The sequence below is a fragment of the Python bivittatus genome, unplaced genomic scaffold (assembly GCF_059951505.1).
Source record: "Python bivittatus isolate LINGU-HERP-01145 unplaced genomic scaffold, Pbiv_v1 ctg000850_np1212, whole genome shotgun sequence".
Classification (NCBI taxonomy): Eukaryota; Metazoa; Chordata; class Lepidosauria; order Squamata; family Pythonidae; genus Python; species Python bivittatus.
This window is the reverse complement of record NW_028277112.1, coordinates 22,867,710-22,894,872: the sequence shown is the minus strand read 5'-3', so window position 1 is coordinate 22,894,872 and position 27,163 is coordinate 22,867,710. Positions and strand designations below refer to the sequence as shown.

General features: G+C 35.7%; 1 protein-coding gene across 5 annotated transcripts in view; it reads left to right on the top strand.

Moving 5' to 3' along the window:
- SEMA6A (semaphorin 6A) overlaps nucleotides 1-27,163 on the top strand; it is a 169,905-nt gene that overhangs the window by 123,195 nt on the left and 19,547 nt on the right. For 2 of the 5 annotated variants that reach the window (XM_088129845.1, XM_088129844.1), the window contains exons 13-19: nucleotides 680-856; nucleotides 2,626-2,766; nucleotides 2,885-2,965; nucleotides 5,262-5,320; nucleotides 11,362-11,382; nucleotides 11,517-11,567; nucleotides 19,780-19,944. In XM_088129845.1, coding sequence (XP_087985971.1) covers nucleotides 680-856; nucleotides 2,626-2,766; nucleotides 2,885-2,965; nucleotides 5,262-5,320; nucleotides 11,362-11,382; nucleotides 11,517-11,567; nucleotides 19,780-19,944 — 695 coding nt within the window. The remainder of the gene's footprint in view (nucleotides 1-679; nucleotides 857-2,625; nucleotides 2,767-2,884; nucleotides 2,966-5,261; nucleotides 5,321-11,361; nucleotides 11,383-11,516; nucleotides 11,568-19,779; nucleotides 19,945-27,163) is intronic. The other 3 variants (XM_007426702.3, XM_025165726.2, XM_025165727.2) reach the window with 3 other exon arrangements.

Genomic DNA, 27,163 nt, shown 5'->3' with positions numbered 1-27,163 from the left:
TCAAGGATATATAAGCCAGCAGCCTTCAGAATCTGTAATTTAGAATATCTGGAAAATATACCAACTGATATGTAAACTTTATTTTACAAGTAGATTTACACATTGCTTTATTCATACACATTCACATATATGAAAGTGTTTAAAGATAGTTTGGGGGGGGTGTTTATACAGGTTTGAAGAAACTGGTTTTCTGATTAAGAATCCAACAACATTAAAAATATGTTAATCATTTTCACATTGTAAAGCACAAGCATAGTTTTGCACATACGTGTGCCCTTCATATTGTATTTCCACGATGTGCAGCATTTTGATTCAAACCAGGCAAAGGTGTTGCACATTGCTCCTTCAAGCAGCTGCTGACTGATAAAATGAAGGTGTATATGCATGATCCAAAACACCTTTATCAGAGAGATTGTGTGTCTAAAAATCCATGCAATAAACTTCAGTCAAACTTGGAAACAGTCAAAAGTTATAATACAACACTCTTCAGATGTGTTGTACAGCACTGAATAGATAGATAAATCAATCTTGTGATAGTTTCATCTTGACCCAGGCTAGACCTGATTTTGTGCTGGGAAAAGAATTTCTATCCATGTTAAGTGTAGAATTGTGTTTATGTCTGAGTAGATTTTCAAGAGAGACTATTGTGGCAATTAAAACTATAATGCTGTCATTCCAGATACCGTTTGACGAAAATTGCTGTAGATAATGCTGCTGGCCCAAATCAGAATCATACTGTGGTTTTCCTTGGATCAGAGAAAGGAATTATTTTGAAGTTCTTGGTCAGGACAGGGAACAGTGGTTTTCTAAACGACAGCCTTTTTCTGGAGGAGATGAGCATATACAATTCTGAAAAGTGCGTATCAATGGTTATTTCTTTCATTACATTATTTAGCAACAAAATAGTCCTGAATTCCTTATCTATTGCTTTTATCCTCAAGGGGGAGAATCCCTAGGGCAATTATTTTTTATGATTTAATTTTAAATACATTATTCTCTTTTGTATTGTTATAGACTTTAATTTCCTTATGGAAAAAAAGGTTTAAAGCAAACTTCCCAGTAAATAATTATACTACAGAAATGAGTGTATACATATAGAGGTAAAATGCAAATAGTAGAATGTGAGGCATTCAAAGAGATTCCTTCTCATCCCTGAGAAAATTATTTGGGTTTTCTTTGAACTTCACTCCAGTTGTTACTGGGCATCAGTATATTGCTTCCTGTCTCCACTTCCATTTAAAAAATGTATTTATTTTAAAATATATATATTTTAGGCTGCCTTTCATGCCATGTATTCAACTGAAGAGAAAGCAAAACTTGTGTCTTGGTTGAGGTGTTGGATTAGACTCAGGTTCAAGTATATCTTCAACCACGGAAGCTGATTGGTTGACTCTAGTCAGTCACTCTTTCTTAGCTCAATCTGCCCAACAGGGTCATTGTGAGAAACAAAATTGTCCCTGGGGTAAAGACAGGATATAAACAAATGCCTAAACTGCTAAGGAATGTTTACAAACCAAGTGGCATCTACAAACACCCATTAAGGCCAGAGGGGAATTTGAGGGTATTAAGGGGGCCTCAAGATATGTCATATGTCAGGGTACGTCATTAGCTTTGTCAGGAGGCAAAGCCTTCATTTATGTGACAATCAATCCATTCAACTCCTCCCATATACCCACAGCCATGCAATTCTCAATAACCATAGATAATTTCCTGGAAAAAAGGTATATGTGCTTCCAAATTTACGAAGAACTACTAATAGCATGACTAATTCTTTTTGGCCTGAATAAGAAAAAGGAACATTGAGATGACTTGAAAAGCCAGTTTATTTAATTGACAGATTAAAACAATACATAAACATGTCCAAAAAGTTTCTGAGAATTTTGTTTTGCTCCTTTTCTGTTGTCCTCTACTTTTGGAGTCAGCCTGTATAAACACTTTCTCTTATTTTAGATCCAAATTTCCATTCAAGACTCTCCCATTCTGCATTTTGCCTTCATACTGGCCATCAGTGCTATACTTTGTCCCTTCTTCCCAGGGATCTGATAAACACTGTTGCATATAGTTGTGAAGTTAGCTCTTAGAGTGAAGGCTGAAAGAGTGAACTAGAGATTTTGGCCATGCATAAAGACTACATATATTTTTGCTCCTTGTTTTTTTATGCCAAAATGGTTCATAAAGGCTTCCTTTGCATGTAGAAGAATGAAAAGCAAAGCCATTCCCTTTCTCAGTTTATGACCGCTGTGAGTTTATTAGGATATTCCTCAAAATATGGCTCAATTATATGATGGCTGCAGAGTGAAAGGTGAGGAATAGATCCTTTTCCTCCTACCTGTTCCCCAGCACCTTCTTCCGTAGGTTGTCCCAGATCGATACCAGAAGGGAAAGACAAATCATATCTGTGGCTCTCTAACAATTTACATTGCCTCCCATTTATTTGATTTCTTTAAATTTTCAAATAAAAAAATTGGCTCATATAATAAAGGATTTGAATTAGGTCATCCAAAGGTATTATTCTAAGTGGAAAATGTGTATGCAACTGATTTTATTCTTTCTTAGAAATATTTCTTTTATAATCACAGTTTTCAAGAGTGATGGAAATGACCGTTTCCCCTTCATCCAAATTAGGTGCAGCTATGATGGGGTGGAAGACAAGAGAATTATGGGTATGCAACTGGACAAGCAAAGCAGTGCCCTCTATGTAGCATTTTCAAACTGTTTGATAAGAGTTCCTCTGGGAAGATGTGAGCGTCATGGCAAGTGCAAAAAGTATGTATTCCTTGATATCGCTTCCTCCTCAATACATACATTGACATGTTGATGCTGACACAGAAGTAGTAATAGCAAAGAATGTCTAGAATGATCTATACATGTTTCCTCCATTAAGGGCCTGCATAGCTTCTAGGGACCCATACTGTGGATGGATGAAAGAAAGTGGAGCATGCATGCAGCTTCTACCTGGAGCAACGTAAGTTTTAATTGGCCTTGGGAGAATGTATACATTTCAGTTATAATACTGAGCAACACACTTTTGAACATGACTTAGAAGCTTCACTGAAAACCTACACAGAAATGTGCCTGACAAAAAAGGGGAAAAAAGGAAGGAATATTTGTATTATTTTTATTGTCTCTGCTTCCAGAGTAGTATTTCACACAGACTTCTTTCTGATTAAGGATGAAGATACATAAATATTAGGGCTGTGCAGTGCTTTGGATTCAATAAGTTCTGCATCTTTTAATCAAAAAACGTTACCCCAAAAAACAAAAACTAAACCACAGTCTAAACTGAGATAAGAATTAGAAAGTTCCTCTTACATCTTCATCATTACAACATTGTTATAAAGAAACTAGTGCTGTATTAGCTCAACATAGGATTGACCTAGTCTGGCTTGTTGCTTGGGTTTTTCATCTAGTTTAAAAGGTCCTCTCATGATAAATCAGATTGTTCTCAGTTTTTCCAGCTCAAGACTAATACTGACTTGCTAGTCTCTAACATTTCCTGTCTCCTGTTTGGAGCACGTAAGCCATAAAATGAGCCTTGGATGCCCTATGATTTTGGAAGATAAGTGCTGCTGTGTTCATTTCAAGTTTGCCAAGTTTCATCAAAAAATTATAACATCATAAAGTCTAACCTTAACCCTAAACCTGTCATGCTTGTTCTTTCTAGGCTACTTGGAGACATTTACATGGGGAGTAATATAAAATTATAATTGATATTATTCATATGGGCAAGTTGTTTTACCAGTAGTCTAGCCCCAATTTGCACCACTTGTTTTCAAAGATTGCATCAGAATGTGTTGCAATAGTTTAATTGATTGGTGATCAAGACATGGGTGGTCCACATGGGGTTGCAACTGGTGCATCAGCCAAAGCTTGGTAAAGGCCTTTCTGGCCACAGCTTCCATCTGCTGCTTGAGAAGGAGCTGAAAGTTCAGTAGGATCCCCAAGTCACAACCCATGTCTTTTGTGGGGAGCATGAACCCATTCAGAGTAACTGTTAGAGTCAATGTTGTCAGATCATTCAGATGTTTACTGACAGCAGCTTAATCTTGTTAGGATTTAAATTTGAACTTATTTTGCCCCATCCAGATCCTCACAGCCTCCAGATATTGGTTCAGGATTTCCATAACATCTCTGGCTTGCCCCAGAGTAGCAAAGCATAATTGGGGATCATCCTCACTCTGAGCCAATGCATGACTTCTCTCAGATACTGGACAGCACAGGGAGAAGCACAGAGCCTTGACAGGTGTCATACTGGAATGTCCATCAATTCAGGCATTTTCCCCCCATGACCACTTCCTAGAATCACCCACTAGGTAGAAGTGGAACCACCATGGAATGATTTCCCACCCCCAGCACTTGTTGGAGGTCCAGAAGGATACCATAGGCAGCAGTATCAAATGCCACCAAGACTACCCCTACATCTAGATCCCAATGAAAGTCATCCACCAGAGTGACCAATGCTGTTTCTGTCCTGTTACTGGCAAGGATCCAGATAATCAATTTGCTCTAGTATCCTTTGTAGTTGATTTACTACCAATTTCTAGACAGTCTTCTCTGGAAAAAGAAGTTTGGCATGTGAATAAAAGTTATGGACAGGAATCTCTCTGCTTCAAGAGAGCTTATGTTACCATCTCCTTTTAGGCAGGTATCATTTGTCTTTCATTTGTGAATGTCTAAAGTATTGAACTTAGATTATTTTAACATAGCAGCCATATCAAATATCACCTGAAAATAGCAGCTGAGAAGTACGTGGATGGTTCCTTATTTAATTTGGATGTTAAAGGATAGTTGTGTATCTTAACATTTACCTGTCCCTCCATCTCTTTCTCCACACATACCCATGCATGCATTCTATTGGAATAACAGCTTCACTAATTCTCCCTCTCTCTGAAGACTCCTGTATCTCTGCTCATCTCTAACTTTGGAGAACCTTGAAAAATATTGGGAGTGAATTACATTGAGAAATATAACTGGTGAAGAACATTTTCTCCTTTTCTCCATTGCCTTTGGGAATAGTCCTGGTGGCAAGAAAAAGCTCTTAATGCAATCTTGTATTTTTAAAGAAAAACATTCATATAGAAATGTTCTCCTAAAGGAATAATTGAAGAGTAAAGCAAAATGAATTATTTTGCACTTGCATTGTGCAACTATTAAAAACATAACTTTCTTTCTTATTTCATTTGTTGTTTCTATGAATTCTATGTGGTGGAGCACATATGTATATTAATTTACACTATTCTTTGTTTCTTTCTGTTATTTAGATTGGCCTTTGAGCAGGACATAGAACATGGCAATACTGATGGCTTGGGTGACTGCCAAAGTAAGCAAAAGCATTTTACTCATTTATTTTAATTTTACATGAGAGAAGCTGTATAAATGTTTCATTGCTGTTAACCCAGAATCAGCAACGGCAGAAAAATATATAAAAAAAGAAATCCATAGCAATAATGGAAACAGCACAAGGCAATTTACTTTGTTTTTTTAAAAAGGAAACATTTAAGGAAATGGGGTTTACAAAAATACCATATGTTCAGATGGCAGTCATTTTGGAATTAAAATCTAGCTCTGAAGAAAATTTAGAGATTTCCCTTAAGTTGTGTGTCAAACATGAATTAATAATGGTGATTGCTTTTGAAGTTTGAACAAGAAAGTAGAGCTATGCAGCCATCAGGAAGGGGAGCACATATTTAACAAAACAGATATAGCTCTTTCATCTTTATTTTTTATGTATGAGTGAAACCAGAATCCCTGATATGCAGATTATGACACAGGAGACAGTGAGCTCTTTAAAACTTGATAAGATATACTTTAATACTATCTTTAGTTTGAAATATACTTGTCTTTCTAGCAACAGTAATACAATCACAAAATTCAATCAGATTTAGCTTAAACAATGGGTCAGCAATATAGGCATCCATGATGATCCTAGATTTCATCCATTGACCTTCATTTTTTTTTTGATGATGATGATGATGATGATGATGACAGCGACAACAACAACAACAACAATAGTGGCAATCAAATCTTTTAAGATCTTTATGTTCTAATTTGGAGTCTCATATTTTGGCAACTTTTTAAAAAAAAATTGGGGGGTGCTTGTGACATTGTACAAAACAATGTGGTGCTCTAGATCAAAGACATACTCTGGCAGCTGTTGCAGACTAAGAGAATGGGAGGTTCTGGCATTTGCTATGGATCCCATGTTATTGTTGTTAACCATTGTTGTTGTTATTATTATCATCATCTTAAAAGATCATCATTATCCTTTTTGGCCCATCATTTTGTGTACTATAGAATTTTCTGGAATTGACATTAAATCATTCTCAAATACTGTGGGTGAAAAAGAACACTGTCTCATATTTTTGCAGGAGAAAACCCACCAAGCATGAGGTTACCATTCTCTGGCAACTATTAGCCCCCCCCCCCCCCCCCAGTGTTCCAGATTACTGGAGAGAAATCAAAGGACATCTATATGTCATTCAATCCTGGCGAATCAAAACAAGAAAACTGTAATATAAAAATAATTGGTATATTGTTTTCTTTTCTTTTTTTATTATTATTTTAAAAAGTGGCCCTAAAATAGGACATAGTGGTGGGAGAATGGCATTTTGTTCCTGGGTCTCTTAGAACCAATCCCCTTCGGCTGTGTGTCAACACAGGGCAAATTCTCATGCGGAAGGGCAGCTGACCCTGATTGGGGCTTCAACCTCCTGCACAACAAAGAAATTTGAAATGTTTTGTGGGGAGGTATTTTGGATCTTCTGAAAACTTCCCTTTCCTGCCAGAATTGCTCACTTCTAAGCATTCTGGTTCAGCCCTGTGAAAGTGAAATAAACATGTATTCAGAGTCAGATTCCAGCTACAGATGTTTAATGCAAATGTACATTTGTTTAATGCTGATTTAAACAAATAAATGACTTGTTTTGACTTGGATTATATTTTTACTCAGAGAAATGTAGTTTGCCATGTCTCCTTATGCTAAAGTTTTATGTTAGCTGTATTTATCTTATACTGTAGTTTAATGTTTTGAGGTAATTTTAGTGTTTTTTCTGTGTTTGTGGTTATATCGATTTTTGCATTCATGGCAGCAGAAAAATAGTATACCAGTTAGGTTTGTTGAATTGGAAGAATGAGTTGGAGGGTGAGCCAAGGTTTATGTTTAAGTGAATAGGGTTAAATATGGGTGAAAAGGAAATGGCACAAAAATAAGAACTCTATTAAGTAATAGTCTATTGACTGTTTAACTTAACACTCATGATAGAATAATGATCTTTATCTGAGGGAATATGTTTAGAGTACAAAGGATAGAAAACTGACAATTGGGTTTCAAAGCAATTTCAATTTATGTGATGGCTGCTTCATTTCTCTTAACATCTTTGAAACAATTTATGAATATTTAGAGATTTGCAACTTGTTTTAAATGCAAACCTTCAAAACAAGTTAGTTCAACTTTACTGGAAGTGTTACAGCACTGTTTTAATTTTAGCAAAAGTATACCAACCTCAAAATAACCCAAGGTTATTTGTTTGTTTGTTTATTGTTGTTTGCTTGCTTGCTTTTACCTTAAAATGGGAAAAGAACAGTTCAAGGAGGGAACACTTCCAGTCAGGCTGGCAGAGTACCAGAACACTTCTAGTCAGGTCAGAACAGCTGTCTTGAGCTGAAGTTTGAAATTTACACACCTCTAATACATCTATAGCTAGACATTATGGCAAGATTAGAGCATATATATTTGACATTTTCCAATATGCACGTCCCTGAGAAGATCAGATAGTCTGTTTACAAACAATAAAATTGAATTATTGCAAAAAATAAATGTACAACTGCAAGTAATCATAAGTATTCTCTGAGATTAATTAAATGCTAAAACAAAAAACAAAAAAACCCTACTTCCCCACCTTAGTGCCTTCCACATGGGTTGGACTTATGCACCCAGAAATCCCAGTCTGTATGATCAATATGTATGCTGGTTATGAATTCTCAAAGTTACAGTTCAAACCATCTGGATGATACTACCAGTTAGAAAGTCTGTTGCATATTAAGAGGGAAATTTAGAGCAGAGATTATGCAGAGTTACTTGGCACTTTCCCTTTCTGCTTTTTCACTGTTCCAGTTTTCCCTTTACAGTGTTCTAAATATGAATTTATTCTGCTGTCTTTAACCAGCCTTGAAAATATCCTGCTTCTTAAGAAGCCACAAAAAGATCTACAGTAGTCCTGTTGTGGAATAAGGAAATGAAGATAATGTAAACGGATTAGAAAACACCCTTGGCGTTTTAAAAAAAATGAGCAGTTATTTAACATTCAAAACTCATCAACTGCATTAAAGAAGTAAACTCTTCCTTAAAATTGGCCTATTGGTATTAACCTCAAAAGAAACATTTAGAGGTGCATATGCCAGAAGCCTTTTAAATTATTGCTCCTGTGCCAAGGCTTCTCACCAACCAGCCATTTCCTAATTCCTTCGGCAGCAATTAGGGATAATTCAAGCTACATTATGATATCATTTTAATTTTTTCCCCTCATAACATTGTTTTTAATTAATTAAGATGGAAAGAGAGACACATAATATGTGATTTAACAGAGAAAAAAATGAATCATTATACATTTGACATACATCTAGCCTGATCCTAAACAAGCATGCAGTATATGAAGATTTGGGGAAATTTACTTAGAGATTTAAACCTTTCATTCAAATCCTGAGCACATTAATCCACAAATTGACCAAACTGATTCTACTGATGTCCATGGGAGTACTTTAAATATGGTTTGAGTTCAGTAATGTCTGCAGGCTGCATCAAAAATGTCAAGATGATGGTCACATCTGTGCAAAGCCCCATCCTTTCTTTACGTGCATCACAGCATACATAAAAAGGGGTAGGCTTTAGATGCCATGGTCACAGCCACCATCTTGACTTTTTCACCATCCCCAGTCATCCCACTTGAGTTTGTCATCTTTAAAGCCATGCTATACAGTGATACCTCTACTTACGAACGCCCCTACTTACGAAATTTTCGAGATACGATCAGCTCCGACCCCAAAAATGTACCTCTACTTACGAATTCGCCTCGACTTACGAGCCATTTTCTGCCCGTTCCACGTGGTCCGTGGCCATTTTCCGCCCATTCCACGTGGTCCGCGGCCATTTTCCACCCGTTCCACGTGGTCCGCGGCCATTTTTTCCACCCTGCCACATGGTCAGTGGCCGTTTTTCCGCCCCTGATGCGTGGTCCGCAGACGCCGGAACAGATTAACGGTAATTACATTGAACCTTATGGGAAAATTTACTTCGACTTGCGACCAACTCGACTTGCGATCAGAGTCACGGAACGGATTAAGTTCGTAAGTAGAGGTACCACTGTATATCTGCATTGTTTGCTCTGTTCAAGTATTTCCCTATTCAAATAATCACATAGAAGCTCTCAAATTATTAAGTGAACTATAATGCATATTGTCAGGATTCAGATAAATCTGTTTTATAAAACCTATTTGTATCATTGGATAAATAAAACTTAAATCCTTAACAGACAATGACTCATAGCCAATGTCACTTTTTACATATACCACTAGCACTCATATTGTATATTCTATCTTGTAAATAATTGTTACAAATTGATTTTCAAGAGTGAACTTGTCTCTTTGTCATCAACCTATTCCAGGTCAAGGAATCTGGAAGCCATTTAGCATTTTGCAAAATATTCATTCATGAATTCTAAATAAGGTTTCATATACTGGGATAATCCCGTTTGATAGCTATATATGTAATTGGACTATTCTTGTATATGGTCCTGGTCTCTCTCCCCCATGTAAGGTTTATCTAATACTTTAAAATGAAAACTGAATAATTTCCTGGGATTCATAGCTGTTTACATTGGAATTTGAGACAAAAACATTGTCATCACATACCTTTCTTTCATTGCATACAAGTTTAAATGGATTTTATATTCCAAACTTACTCAAACTTCCAAATTTACTATAAATTCCATGAAAATGAATGTGATTATTTGAAAAGTACTTGATATTTAGCCATGTAAGGAACATGACTAACCTGAAGAGATGTCTTTTCCCATAGCACTATAGGCTCCCATTTTTTAATACTCATTGGAAGAAGTTAGCCTATTATAGCTATTAGGGTACCTAACACAGCTTTTTTAATGGGAAAGGCTGCTTGTGGTTCAGAATTAGTTCTTGTTTTTAAGGCCTTATACTGAAAGCTTTCTAGGCTCAGAACAATAGTGCAATGGAGAGGAAAGATCAGTACAACATATGTTATTTTTCTACCCTTTATTTTTTCAATTTCTTCTTCATTGGAACCCAGTCTGGTATGTATTTCTACCATGCTTAGAGTGTGTCTATTCTTGGAACATCAGCCACTATCAAAGTTCATGGGATAAAAGGGTTATCTGAGAACAGAATTCTCTCTCCTGGGGGTAGGGGATATCTAAATTTTAGGTACCACAGCATTACACTGTATAATTTAACTAGGATGAATTATGAGATGAGTATAAAAGCAGTACATTTGTTTTTAAAGCCTAAGTGGCCCACCCAATGTCACCACAATGTCTTGTACAAGCATCCCTTTATATTCAGATGATTTGCTACATCACAGGTGCCGTTTCTCATAAACTGTACTTTGGTCATGCCAAGAGGATGTTGTTACAGCAATTGTAAAATGAGCAAGATTGACAATTTCAATATTTTAATATTAAATATTTTAACAAAGAAATGTGTAGTGTTAAGAGTGAGAATCCTTAGTACAGAATCTCATGGAAGCTAACCATAGATCATATAATGATCTATATATAAAATAACAAGAGGCATTACTGAAAAGAGCTTTTAGGTATCAATCCAAGAAGACATGTATACCATGTACGAGGCACTGAGCCAAATCTTCCTAAAATATTTCTATTGAGATTAAGGAGTATTACTGATTTTCCCACTGGCTGCAGTCCCTCAGATAGAACCAAGATCTCCTCAAATACATGATTCATTATTTGATTCAAGATCCTTACACTTCTTTAAAAACAAAAAAACAAAAAATAAAAAAAAACCAAGATTTTATTTAAGACGCAGTAAAAATAGGACAGGACAGGAAGGCCTGGTGCGATATGGTTCATGGGGTCACGAAGAGTCGGACACGACTTAACGACTGAACAACAACAAAAATATTCTAAAACGTTATGAAATAATCCATTCTGATAGGCTGTTCTCAAGACTGGCTATTGTTAAAATATCACCAAACAATAGCAAGGATGTGTGTAAATTAGTAACTGTGGAAAGAGAATTTAAAATGATGTTAGAAATAATTCTTTCCTCTTTCCTCCTTTTCCTTCCCCTCCCCTCTCCTTTTTCTTTTTTCAGATTCGTTCGTAGCACTGAATGGTAAGGAAATTCCCTAGTAATTTTGTATGGATACCTGTCTGTGCAGATCAGTTTCAGAGGAATCATGTTTACAATCTTGTCAAATATTTCCATGTTTTAATTGTTTTAATATTGTGCCATATTTTTTTTCATAGACATTTCATCTCCTTCCTCAGACCATGAAATGTCTTACACTACAGTGTATGGTCAGTTTACGGATTTTTCAAATAATCTTTGCTCAGTTTCTTGTCATAGTGTTAGCTTCAGTCCTAAAGCTGATAGCGTCATTTCCATTTTGTGGCCTTGTTCACTAAACTGATACAAAATTCCATTATCCCTTGAATTGTTACAATTATTTCAGTCATTCCCCTATGGGAAAATTTCCACTGAACTTAATGCAGGTTCAAGCCAAGTACTGTAGAAATTCAGATGTTTCAACCACAGAACTTTAAAAAGTGTGGCAACTTTATTCCCCAGACTAAGGTCTAGGGACTAGAAATACAATATACTTCAGTGTACAAACAATGGCCAGAATTTATAATTTGATACAATTAAGACCATTACGATTTATGGAGCCAAGTCAGAACATTATATATAAAGATGTTGGTCTACAATCCTTTATATGGTATAGAAAAAAGGATTCATATGTATGGGAGAGGTATTATGGCGCAGAACAGATACAATTGTTCCTAGATACTGGTTGATCAATCTATCATTGTGAAGGATTTTTTTTTTCTACATTGTGTGCTCAAACAGCAGCATTATCAAAACACTGAGTGTTGAAAAGGAGAAAAGTTTGAGATTGTGAGTCTGTTATAGCTTTGAAAGCAGAAGTTCATCCATACCATTTAGCTTTTAAACCCTTGTACCCAAAAGCTTTGTTTCTCATGTTCTTGTAGATAATCTTGTAGTCAATACACAAATAATTTAGCCATTTATGAAAGCTATTTGTTTGACTAGTACTAGCAATGAGAGCCAGTTTGGTGTAGTGGTTGAGGCACCAGGAGAATGAGTTCTAGTCCTGCCTTAGAAATAAAGCCAGCTGGATGATCTTGGGTCAGTCACTCTCTCCAGCCCTGTGAAGAAGACAATGGCAAGCCACTTCCAGAAATATTGCCAAGAAAACTGCAGGGACTAGTCTAGACAATCTCCAGGAGTCAACACTGACTCGAAGGCACCAAAAAAAAGGGAGGGGTACAACATCTGGATTGGAAACATCTGGATTACCAATAGATAGCAGCAAAATAATACAACTAGGTGGATGGAACCAATCAATTCAATGTAGTTCCAATAAAAAGACCACAGTCCTGGGAGTATTTGAAGGACACAGGGAACACAGAGTGCAATCAAATTATTCATTTTTTATTCATTTTTTCAATAGAATTAGTTACTACTCACAGCTTTGGATGGGAACAATGCTCACAAAGTCAGAAGTACTTCCAGAGTGTCTCCCAGAGCTGCAAAGCAAATGTTGAGACATATGGGAAGGGAAGGGGGAAGAAGACTAAGGATAATTCTTATTATCCAAATGGACATCTTCCTCCTCACCCTGGATTCTAACTATCATCACTTTTTAATCTGCAATTTCCCTTTTAGAAGTGTACTTCCTAGATATCATATTATGGATAATATTTCATATTTTTATTAAACATTATATAAATATTTATTCACAAATAACCAATTCATCTCTCTTAGAGTTGCTGTCTGCAGTATGTTAGCTACAAGATTCATAGTATGCAATCAGTTGAAACAAATATATATATTTGCTTCCTGTTTTAGAATTTTATATATTAAAAAAAATTCTAAAACAGGAAACTCCTCAATCAAGAAAGACAATGTAGTTTTTAATTTTGTCCATTGAACTGTTTGGCAATAGATGAGATTTCAACTGCTATTTTGATCACTTGCTGAAGTTAAAATTATTAGTTGTACACATTTCAAAAACAATTTGGAAGAATTGCTTTGTCACTCAAGCTCAGCACTTCTCATTGAAGCATCTGCATTTTTTTCAGGCTTCCATGTAAGCCTGAAAAAAAGACATGGCTGCTTTAATGAGTTGAATTGATCCCAATTCTTAAAGCAACCACATCTTTTTTCAGGCTCTTACAGCATTTATTCTGAATCATTTTTAAGCATGTCAGCCCTAATAAGTATCACAGAAAGTACTTCAGAAAATATATTCCTGTCAAGCCAGATTCTGAGTTGATCAGGGACAAGCTCTTTTCTTGTATTACTAATAAAGCTAAATATCACAATATTGACAATCATTCAGTAGTGCAATTCTATAGCTATCTAATAAGAAGTAAATATCACTAAATTCAATTAGCTTATTTCCCGTCAGTTGGTATAACCCTTCATGAGATAAATCCATTTATGATGCCTAATATGCAATTGTTTTATTTTTTTCTCCTACAACCATGTGAAAGTGAACATATATTTAAATCATAAAGAAATTATGTCTGTTTCAATGAGCATTCACATAGTTCTTTTGGCTTATTTGCTGGGGAACCAAGTACAGTGACGGAAGAGCATGCCATAGTATGTTTCCAAATGCCAAGCAAATAAATGTTTTTCTGCCCTTAGATGTTTTTGCTCACTGTAGTCACTTCCCTGCTTATTCAGGCTCTATATTTTTGGCCTCTGCATTGGAAGATCAAACTCCAATAGTTGTTTATAAAACAGGCGATACAAGTAAAAAAGCTGCACATCTGATCTTTCTTGCATAGTGATTGGCAGACTAACCATGCCAACTAGTCAAAGTACCTGTTCTGTCAAGAAGCCAACTGCATGTGCATATGAACTGAAGGATACAACAGGCTTTCTTCCTGTAAGACTTTGTTCTTATCTTCATCAGTTTTAGTGAACCAAGCCTCCATGCTACATTTGCATTCCCCCTCCCTCTGCACTGATGATTTAACTTTCTTGTTTCTGTTGGTTGCTGTAATCACTTAACAAAATGATGCATTGGGCACCTGAATACCTGCCATCTTGCAACATGTAACTACCTACAGATAAATTTTCCAGATCCTTACCTTTCAGTGCTCTAACAAAATCTAATTTCTTTTTTGTATACTGCTATAACTAATGAACTGTATACCTTGTTGTTGTCATAACACAATATATGATACAAACTTCTAAATCAGACTGTTGAAAAGCTCTTAAAGCATGCGTTTTTAAAATTTGACATTGAGAACAGTGATGTTTGAAAAATAATACTGATACGCATTGAAATAGCTTTTTTGTAAAAATTCAAATATAGTACATTTTAATTATTTGTAGGAGAATTGTGTTTAAGTCCATAAAGGAATTAAACTGAAGGAATTTCCAGTTGTTTAATATAAGTATGGATTGTGCCTGAATTTCTAATGCTATTTTCCACAAATAATTAATAAACAATAATAAGAACTCCTTAGACTCCTTTCAAGCTACAACCTTGAAAGTTGCAAGTAATTCCATTGCAGTGAATAACTAGTCTACAGAGGGATTATTTTTTACACTCTGAAATGTATACAATGAACCTGCATCATAAAAGGTACAAAAGCATAAATCAGTAGCCAAACATATGTGAAGCCATTTAAAAGAACTCAGGCAGCACTCTTAGCCAGTATCTTTGTTTAAAATCCTAGAAAGCTGTTTTTGTTATCAGCATTTTGCTCAGTGAACTGTGATCTGACTTGGCATTAAGTAATTTCTTATATGCTGCATAGAAATGCATATAAATAATGAATATCAGTTTTGTGTTAACCCAATATTCCAAGGATACGTATTACCAAAATAAGTAGGTTGCTAATGCAACTCAAGATCAGTAGTGGCCAGTTATAAAACTGCATAAGTCCAAAGAAGAAAAGAAAATTGTGTAATCCAGTCTCATCGCACTCCCTTTCTCTTTCTGGCTCTTCATTTCATACCAAGATGAAGGAGATTTTATCTTGATTACCAATAAGATCTGTAGAGAATAATTTCTCAGTGTGCAGTGTACTAACGCATTGTTTTTATTTTTTATTTATTTTTAATAGTGAAATTTTAAAAAACTACAATACCGACAAAAAAAAGAAAGTGATTAGATGGTGGACCAAGAAAATCTAATTAAATTATCATGATTAAAATAAAGTAAATGCCCCTGAAAAAACTCATGTAATAACTACAGATAATGATATCAAATGAATTCAGTCCTTAAGTTTATCAATAAATCTAGACCATATAGAAACATATTGTATCATATTCTCATTTTTAGAACACTGAAACTTTTCAGAAATAGATAAGCGCATATTCTGGATCCATTGCTTAAAATCAGGAGAGTATATCTAAAATTAGAAAGTTGTGTCCCACACTCAGTAGAGCCAAAGTTCTTCATGAAATGACAAATTCCATATTTTAAGATTATTTTTCAACATCACATTAAGCTCCCTAACTATAATATTTATTCCCAAAATTATACTGACCTATGCAGTACTTTGAAACCAAAATAAGGCTGTAGCTGAACAAGACTTGATCATATGAGTTAAAGAACCTTCAAATTTATTATAAAACCAACATTTAAAAAATCTAATGTCCATGCCTTTTCAGATATTGTTTGAGGGGATCCAGTAAATACGAAATATTTTCTGATGAATTAATTTCATTTTTAAAATCATAAGAAGCATATTTCACATTTCTTCACACCTAGCTCCACTGATTCTCCAAAATTCGGTATTTCAATTTTTCATTCCACAACTGAAATATATAACTAATATTAACTTTCATTTTATTTTTTTAAATTCTTTATAAAATTGAATTGTTGGTTACCATTCAAGCACTGCATCCTAAAACTGCAGATAGCTTGGAGTCTCTTAGAGCATCCAGGCCATCTGGTTAATCAAAATTTTTACAATGTTTCAGTTGCATATATTGCCAAGTGAATATTATAGAACATATTGAACATGCAGTCTCTCAAAGGTTTTCCAGTAGAACATCTTCCACACTATTTTCAAATTTGGGTTATTCCACAGTGTCTGTTTCTGGTGTGATTCAGGATCAAAATGTAATCACTTACCTGTTAATAACCAAATGTGCCTGGCAGCTTCCAAGGCTGGAAATGAAGATCCTTGTTTAGTGTACCTGGACCCTAAACTTGCCAAGATTTCAGAGGTGTTACACAACTAGGCCCTAATGCATTAGTAACAGAGGGAAAAGCCTGAATTTCCACATTTGTGTGAAACTCTTTCTAGCTCTGCTACCATCTGGTACTCATTAATTTCTTTACATATCTATAGCTTTCCATTATCAGTGAGTTTTGCATATAGCTGAAGCATATGGTTTGGGGACATTTATTGCACAAAATGTGTCCCTTGGGCAAATATTTCCTCTAGATTATCACATTAAGAAAAGGTTTTGCTTAACTATATGTACTGATTAAACATAAAATGGCCTATAGAACTCAGCTAACTGAATATTTCTGTATGAATGTGGAGCAAAATACATATCAAATCCAGATATAAAATATAAGTACTACTTGTCAATAACCCCATGCACTTCTAATTCTTTTGGAAACAATTACTTTCTTGAGCTGAGAACCACATCCCATTTATAGATAGATAAGATGTAAACAAATGTTAGAACTGCACTGAGTTATTTCAGAGAAGGCTGAGTGAAAAATTCATGACACATTTTTATGGCGAATCATGATCTTAGAGCTTGGTCTTAAGACTGTGGTTATGGAACATGAAACTGATAGGTATTCAGCATAAGCAGCCCTTCCTAACCTCTATGAGATCAAAATAATGCTCCTTCTGTATTTGTATGCAATCGTGACAGATGTTTCATCACATGCTACCTATACCTCCCCAAGGATGTCTATGGGGTTCACTTTTAAGGATATTAGTTGCAGTAATCCCATTTATAGAAGTCACGTGTTTTCAATTTTTTTAATAGTAGCTAAGGCCTGAAGCCAAGATTCAGTTTCTCCTTTACAGTCATCTTTGGAATTATGTTTCCAAATGACTTGTAGATAAATAATATGAACTTTATTTTCTGTATCTCCCCATCTTCACATTTAAGGAATTATAATTTTGATAGTTATGTAATAATTTAATATTCCGAAAACTCCAATTATCAGCCCTTAGATTTCATTATTAATGGGGAGCTGATGAAACTAGACTCCTTATTATGATAAAGAATAATATAGTGCTCTTGCCAGTGTGATTTCCAGATAAAGGATATATCCAGATATATCAGGGATTAGCTTTTGTTCCTGATGATTCCAGCTAAAGAGAAACTCTTTGAATCTGACCTGTTTTCCTATATCTAGTTAATAATCAGGAATGGCAAGAGTTCCTTAGTTGTAGAGAGAAATCTTATATGAATTATATCAGAAGCATTAATATCAATTCTGTAAATTCTGGCATTGAGCAGGGATAAGCAATCTGCTGCTTCTCAGATATTTTGGACTTCAATTAGTACAAGCTTCAGCCAAAGGATTTTTGGAAGCTATGAAGACCCCAGGGAACCTGACTCACATTTTATAAATCCTGCTGGTTTGGCTCTCCTCCTCCTTTAGCTACTTAAAGGCTCTCCTCCTTTGCTCCTTTCCCCACATATTACTTAGTCAGTCCACTTGACTTTCCAGAATCCCTGCTGGGCCTGATCATCCCAAAGCAAGCCATATCACTTGGTATTACTGAGGTTAATGGAGTCCTTAGAAGCAAGACACATTAGCTAAATGAATGGTTTTGCACCAAATGTGCAAATTCATCCAAATCTAGAAATTTCAAGTCCTGTTTATGTCCAGGATTGTAATACATGTTTCTGTCTAGTCTGCAAAATAAAATCTCATTTTCTACATTCCATTGTAACTCTTTATGCCAGCAGATGTAATCCTCTAAACATAGCAGGCTAACTTTGAAAATTTTGTTTTGTATCCATTTTCATACAAATGCAGCATTTGGCTTCCAGTGGGGTGGAGGATAGTTGGCAAAAGGAGATATGTGGGCCCAAGGCATAAGACATGCACCGGCTTCTTGCGGTTTTCTGAGCATAAATTATTTTTAAATAGAGTCTAGCTACATTGATTGGGTTTTTATTCCCAACTTGTATTTTATGAGATTGTTTGGCATAATCTTCCTTCACATTTCATTTGAAGGCAGCTTTAATTTTCTGTGATCAGCTGCAACAGCTCTAGAACCCACTTTTTAGAAAGGACCATGTAAGGCCCACGTTTGCTGTTTTAAAGGTATAGCTCAGATTACTTTTTGTTTAAATCTGTGCAATAGTTCCCACCTTGGCTGTTCTCCCAGGCCCTGGGATAGGGAGATTTGTGAGCCCTGTGGAATTTTTGGTCTGCTGTGTATAGTTTCCTTCAGGACACAAGTAGTCTATGTTCTTCTTTTATTGTCTCCTGATTTTAAAATGGTAAGCCACCCAGAACTCTGTGGAGTCAGGCACTTTCTTAATCATATGTATGCATAAATATGTAATTCTTTTCAATATTACTTTGTGTAATGATCCCAAAAACATATAATCCACCTGATAGCATGGAAAGGGAGGATATAAATCAAATCAAATATAAATCAGTATATCAATTGCAGTATTTATGTCCAAACCAAGCACATGGAGCAAAAAGAATTTTTTGTAGCCCTTGGCTTAATTTGAAAATCCCTCTGCAAAAGATGATGGCCAAATTTTTAGTCAGGGATGGCTTGGGATATGGGATGTCAGAAAGACAAAGAAAAAGAAAAAGAAGTGTTGGAGAGAAAACAAGTCTGCTTCTCCACTTTGGCTTCTGTGCCCACCCATTGCTTGATTCAGTCCTGCCTGCCTTGTGCCCCACAGAGGATTACTCCTGAAGGAATGTGGCCTGTGAAAAGTTTGAAAGCTATGAAAAGTTTGTCTCTGCCTAGACCAGTGTTTCTCAACCTTGGCAATAGGCAGCCAACATGGCTGGCTGGGGAATTCTGGGAGTTGAGGTCCACACATCTTAAAGTTGCCAACATTGAGAAACACTGCCCTAGACTGTAAGTCAGTCTTTAATGATATTAAAGTCTGTAAGAGCCGCATTTTTTTTCCATGTTATTTTATTTCATTTGACTCTGCTCATATCCATTATATCAGAATGTTCTGCTGGTTTCAGCCACTGTTTTATTTTGCATAATTGTACGATTATTACAGAATCAGGAGTTACACATATACATTTTATTTTTACACACACACACACATTTTATTTTTGCATAAAGCAGCTTTCAACTAATTCATGTAGCTCACAGATTATCCTATCTTTCTGTCAGATGTTATTCTGCATGTTTAAAATAAAAGATGTGCAGAGCTTTGATTTATAAGAATACACATTCCTTTCTTGATCCTGGATGTACAAATACGCTTAGAAATGTTGCTTGCTGCCAGACTGCTTGTTCTCATTTTCCTTAACTGTATTTATGGTGCAAACAGGACACTCCAGTTCCCTACTTCCCAGCATGACTACTTCAGACTCTCCAGCCCAACAGGGTTATGATGCTGGAGGGCGCATACTAAATTGGAAGGATCACATTGGCTCATCTGAGAATACCAATCCGTATGTGGCTGTCTCGTCCCATAATCACCAAGAGAAAAAGGGTAAGGCCTTGGAAATCATTCTTCCTGGGGGGGCAAGGGAGGGGGACTGACTTCAGTGTAACTGCTTCCAGCTACTGCACAGCATCATGAAGTAAAAGTCTTATCCCGCAACTAAAATCTTGTCACACCTCCCCCAAATTAAGCAATTTAAAAAAATAAATACAATCTATTCTGGCCATTCAGTGGCAATGAAAAACCACACAGAACAAATGCAAGACTATAAACTTTGAGCATGTCTGAGAACAAGATGGGAAGGTTTAATTCATCTCAGATGGTAACCATGATGATGATAAAAGATGAGCCTTGGCTTCACATTAATCCCCACTTGCACTTCCAGTGGAGTAGAGCGCACAAAAGTACTTTTGATGTTTAATTAATTTAAGCAGCACGTTCAAGCCATGAAGTAACATTGAAGAACAATCATTTGAAATTAAAGGTACAGTCTGCAAGGGCTTCCACTATGCAAGTTCAACTGAAATGACTTTCAGCTGGAGGTGGCTCAATTCATTTTGAAACAAATGTTCTGAGCAGATTGTGTTTGAAGGAATTAGACACAGTTGCTGATGAATGGCTACCGCAAAATGCCACCTTGGTTGGGTTTTTTCTTTATAGTTAAAAAAAGTAATAATTGATAGTGGAGAGGGTCATTTCTCTGCTGGCTTTTTAAATTTCAGTTTCAGAGTTGTATTAAGTTTCTAAGCTCTTTAAATTCTCCATTAAGAGGCTTGGCGCCCCTTGTCAGCTATATTAGCACACTCTCTTTCAAGCAGCTAATCATAAGGTAGCCGTATTTTTTATATGTAATTAGTATTCCTTTTTCATTAAAAGTTAGAGTGGGATAGGACCAAGCCATAAAAGAGTACATACTGTACTTAAAACTAGAGAGAAAAGGTGCTTTGGGATGCATAAATTACTGCTGACTTCAATCTTACTCTTATTGAAAAGAGTCTGCTAATTTTTATACAGAATGGTTATCATAAATGCTCAGATCATGAAAGTAATTCAGTCCAGTTCCTCTAATGATTCTCAACAGGCAGCTTCAGCTGTTTTGTCTTTATTTGGTTACAGCCAGTACCCTAAATTCAGTAAGAGTTCCATAAATTCCTCTCTGAACTCGCGGCATTAATGAATTAATAATATGCTTTCATCTCTGCTCGTTTTTGGTAAAAGAAATTCTCAAGATAACTATAGAATATAATCTCCTGCATTACTGCTCCCATACAGCTTTTGTGAATTTCAGTAAGGCTGAGGTGAAATTCTGTTCAAACCCCACACTAAAGAATAGGAAGTTACAGAGGAAAGTAGAAAAATTTGGGGCCATTTTCCTACCATATTTAAATTAAGGCTGCAAGAGTTACTGATTTACCTACTCCCTGGCTCTCACTCACCTTATCTCAAAGAGGCAAACACTTTAAGGAGGTTAACTTGTTTTATAATCAAGCTGATTTGATAGCAGCTTGATTTCAGTACCTGAAACAGTTTTATAGTATACAGGTCTTAGACATAGTCCAGAAGCAAGAAAAGTTCTTGTCAAAGATGTTGATATCAAAAGTCATTGCAGCTTTCCAAACAATCTTCAAAAGGAAGCCGTACATAGAGTGCATTATATCATCAAGCCTGTGTATTTCTGGAGCATTTCTAGAGCATGTGATCAGGCTAGCTCTGTCCATTGAGAGCTGAAGATTACTCTAGAAAGGCAGTCCTTGTGACACATGCTGCCCAGGACTTCAAGGACAAAGCTGGAGCTAGAAGCAATGCACATTTTAATTACATACAATTATATTAAAAGAAACTCAGTTGTTTTATTAAAAGGCATACAATGGATCAACTCAAACACCTTCAACCAGTAGATCAAGCTCTAAATTTAAAGCATAAAGTTTTAGAAATTGATAAAGTCTTCTTGTTCTATGTGGTTTCTTTAGACGTTACAGCAGTTGTCTTAATGGGCAGGCTGTCTACCTTTCACTTCCAAATTTCAAAAGTCTTTAGTGAATTTACCATAAGTAAAAAGCTGATTGGGTCATAATTATTTTGACTTGGAATTCTCCAAATGAATTTACCAGAGGGAATTTGTCAGAATTTGACTTGCTTATTTAAATGTCATGGAATCTTTGGGGTCTAATTAGGAATATTAACAAAGCTGGAAGCAGTCTGTACACGTTAGAGCAAGCAAACAATGGTGGCAGAGGTGTCTGCATGGTTGTTTACCATTATCACATATCTCTGTGCTATTCCTCCTTCCTTTGCCCACCCCAGACCCACCTTCAGCAAAACAAACCAACAATCTTGCCCACCCCAGACCCACTTGCAGCTTCGTACTTGTTCAAGGGCAAAGGAAAGAGATGTTAAGCAATTTCTAAAGAGAGTGTTATGCTTAATCTTCTGTGTGTTCAGTTTGGTTGTGGATTTATTTTCTTGCAAATACTTTTTTTCATGCCTTGAATTTTTGTTTTGCAAAATGCTTTGTGGGTGATTTTTTTGTTATTCTTGTGGAAGGTGCTTTCCTTTACTTTGTTTCCCACACTTCGAAAATGACTTGCCTTTAATTGTACTAATTCTTCAGTCACTTGCTGCTCTGTTTCCAATGCCACTGATGCCTTGATGATGTCACATCCATATGTTCATCTTTTTAATTCTACGCAAATATCTTATGGGAATATCTTGAGAAGGAGGGGCTAATTAAATGGGTTTTACGCATGGGAATGTGACATTCGTGCACACTGCAGCTTTAGTCACCAAATATACTCCAGAAGTGCTGTTGGGAGAAGGCCTCACAATTTTTGGCAAGATGAAAAACAAAGAGTGTGATACATAGCATATAATCTCTGTGTTGCCTTCCTTCTTTATGGTTTGAATTTTGACCACTGAAAAATCTCCCCCATTATGCAACAATTCTGCTCATTTGAATTGGCAAAAATGTGCAGCTTTTGCTATCACATACTTTTCCGGAGTATGCTTTTTGTTTGTTTGTTGTTTTGGTTTGGTTTTTGCTTTTTGCGGTGTTTGTAGTGTCCTTTTATTTCTGTCTGTTCTCATTTTTATTAAAGCTTGTATTTCTCACATTGCAGTCTAACCCTCCCTCCTGCTACCATTGTACACAGTCTTTCCCCCTGCCTGCTTCCATAATAGAAAACCCTTCCTGTGGAATTTCCAAGGCTCAACTCTATTTACTATAAAGTAGTATTTAACTGCTGTGTTTAAATATTCTACTAACTGAAAGAATGTAAAGGAAGAAAATAGAATAATATTCTCTGGCAATAACAAGCCCTTGCTGTTTTGTTGCCTCCTGTTCCTTGTCTGTTACCTCTTTTTCTTCATTAGAAATTCCTGATATATATTCTGTGTTCTCCGATTGCTGTTTTCAGCCTACTCAGATGTCTAGAACTTCTCAAGGTGTTCTTTTTAGGCCAGAAACTGAACTTTAAGCATAGATGCAGGTCCAACTTTGTTATTTTTTCTGAAGTTGTGCTGCTCCCATCATGTCAAAACAGAGAAATGACTTGGGTTTTTCCACAGGCTGAAAAATCATCTCTGAAATTAATTAAAGAAAAATGATCTTTGGTGAAAGTAATCCTGACAACTTCTTTTAAAGCATGGTGTTAAATAGTCTTCGTGTTTCTCACATTTGGCTCTGCTAGCTCAAATCAGATGTTTATATTCATGAGTGGAATTACTTTGGAGCTTCAGTCTTATTTGATATTTTAACAGCAGTCCCATGAAGATACTAATTTTAAAAGGATGGCACAATTGGGGGTAAATTCACAGCTAAGTTGAAATTATTTGCAGTCATTTTGAATTTCCTTGGGTGTTTAAGGTCTGAGAAATGGAGCATAAATATAAAAATAATAAATACTATAAAGTTTATATCAAATTCAAAAAGCTTGTTTAATCCTTTTCCCATTTTTTCAATATTGTGAATATAATATTGACAAACATAAAAAGCAGCTTAAAATCAAACTCCTCCAACTTACAAGAGGAAACACAATCTCCTTAATGTGTGTGTTTGTATGTGTGTGATGAGAGCAGCACAACTTAAAAAAAAAATCTGTAAGTTGGAAGTGTTCAAACTTATATCTGCACATGCACAGAATACCAGCTCCTTATCTTTGGTGGTACTCTAGTTCCTCTCTTAAAGCTGCATGGAAAGTGTTATAGTGCCAAGGAAGCTGAACTAAAGAAGCAAAAGTGGTTTTAATGAAGGAGCAGAAAAAGATGGTAGCTAAATCCTCCAAACAGCTGTATACCTGAAAAGAGAAAAAAAGGTATTTCTTATTCCTTTTCCAGCATTTGTGTGCTTGGGTTTTTGCACTCATAAATTTCACTTTCATTAATATATTTAAGGATATTAAACGAAATTCTGCATAACATCTGTTAATGACTGCTAAGCAAGGTCTTCTGTATTAATGCCTTCACTTTTTATGGTTTTAAAGTCACTATAGATTTCAGTTAAAAGGATGTTGGAAATACCATTTCCAAGGTCATCTGAATACTCTACAGCCCATTTAGGATATGTAAAACTGATAAATGACCAAATAAAAATCTGTCAGGCCAAGTAGCGACTTTATAATCAATTCCATCTTTGAAGGCCAAAGAACCAGGACTCTTTTTAAGATGCATGTGGTTGGAGTCATTCTCATTTTATAAACCATTTTGACAACCAACATCAAAAGCAAACCCTTGAGTATGTGACATTAAAAAAAGAAAGCAGATTTTCTTCTCTGTTGTGCGGATTTTACAGCAATGAGTTTCTCACGCTTGGGGTGCTGGGGTTTCCAAGTAGCATAACCGAGCAGAATTAGTCCTGTCTCTCTCCATTTCCGCTGTTTCTTCAACATCTGGCAGGGATCTGTAATTGGAATCCAAGTAATAATTCATACATATTGGTTTTTTATTGAATTGCATGAACTGCCTTATATTTAACCTGCTGCATCCTCTTTCAGATTGAGACATAAATGTCTTTACTTTTTGCAATGAAGCAGAAGTTTGTTTAAATTAAATAACACCCTATACTGTTCTTTTTCTCAGTATATTCTTTGATGAATGATAGTCTGATTTTTGTAAACATCCTTCATGTGTGTCACAAAAGGTTTATTTTTAAGTAGGAGATTTAAGCCAAAGTGGAAAGATAGACTTGAAACAAAACATTTGTATGAAACAGTAGGAAAACAGTTAAATTTGAGAATATGCAAAACTGACATAAATCTTGTTTAAAAGCAGTATTCTACAACAGTACATGTAGCTTTACTGTGAAGAAGACAGAAAGACAACCCATACAAATTTTGTGGAGATGAAGAAAACTAGACAAAGACTAAATAATAATACTACTGCAGGCTACACAATCACAGAGCATTCCATCAACCACCAATCCAGATTCAAATTGAGCAAGCTAACATATGTGGGTCAGCATATTTAGGGTGAGGAGACACACATAACATACATATGCAAACAGACATCATATATATGTATGTATGTATGTATGTATCTGTCTCCCATAATTTTATTTCTATCATAAAAGCTCTTATAAGGTAGGTTGGATTGAGGGAAAATGACTGTCCCAAAGTCATCCTGTTAGCTGCTTGACTGAGTGAGATCTAAAATTTGGATCTCCCCAGATCTGACCGAACACATAAGAGTCTGCAAAGGAGCAGAAGAGACAAGTGATAAAATGTGTGTCAACTCCACTCAAGTATTTGCTTGTGTCAATGCAACTTAATATTAAAGGGCAGAGCTTCCATCATGATATCACAATGCATATTTTGTCACTTAGCATCATCATAATATAGAATAGGTGTCCATAGTCCAACATCTTAAATGCTAAATTGTATTATATCCCTATATATTTATTTTTACTTAGTTATTTGACTTGCATTGACATCTGGATGCAGAACTAGAATAAGCAAAAACAGTCGTTACATGTATAGATCAATTTCACATAGCCTTTTTTAATTTTTAGAAGGCATACCACAGGTAATCTAGAAAAACTCAGATAATAGCTATTGGCAATTGCTGACACTTCACATTTTTCTTTGAGTACTGACAGCCAAACTGTACTGGCTTTGTTGAGGTTCAGCATTTAATATCCTTTCTAATTTAAGGTAGTTCATGTTTGTGAAGGATCATAGGCAGAGATACAAGCACTGGAGCGCTGAGCCTGCTCTAAGGATACATCTGTTATTTGAGATAAAGTGAGCCAAAAACTTTTCTAGGTTTTGGCTGTGGGTACCTGTACTGAAATTTCCTCTTTTATTATTCCCTTTTGCTGTACCACAGTGGGATACAATTCCTACCATTTTGTTTGTTTATGGTATTTATATACCATCAACCTCATACAGACTTCCAGCCATTTACAAACATGTGGAATCCTTCAAAAACCTAAGGCAACCCCATTTTAGCAAAACAAAACAAATTCTGGTAGAAAAGTGAGTCTCCCTCATCAGTAATCGGATGCTCTAAGAAAGCCCTTCAAAAAACTATAAGAGAAGAGGCCCTCTGGATCTCCAGAGTCAAGGTTTTCCATAAGAGAATGCACCATTTACAGCCTCCAGATGCTTAAAAGTTATTAGGGAATCATAAGACATGGTCTTGTTTCCATATATCTATGCCTCCAGCTCCACTGGAGAAATTATTTTGAACTAAACCATAAGTCATGAAAGATTTTTATAAACGGTAATGGCATACTTGAGTATCAGGAAGAAAAAGTAGCTTAACCATCTTCCAAAGCAATTATTAATTCTGCTCCACACATAACAACAGTTTGTATACTTGCTCCCCCTTCCCCCTCCCCCCACAGAGTTAGCAGCAGCTTCAACCAGGCAATTTACATCTCAGAAAGGGTATAGAAATAAAAAGGTAAACTGTCTGTGGTCTTCAAAGCATTGCATGTGGCTTCTAATTAGCAAAATTAAAAGCAAATAATTCAGTCCCATTTAGGAGAGGGAGCTGAAAGTACATAAATAAAGGAGTTTTAAATATGCTTAACTTTAACTGATTTACATGCATTCACATACACAATAATAGATCTATTTGTAGACGCAATTTACTTAGGCTGTTTGGACTATCAAGCTCTTTCTGCTGAACCATAGCTCCCAGACTTATTTGGAAAAAGAATAAAAAGTACTTAGTCACATTTCCAACTCATATTCCTGAAGATATTTAAATAATTTGTATTTTTATATTAGCATTTTTGTGGTTTGTGTTTAGTCTGAGTGATTAATATGGG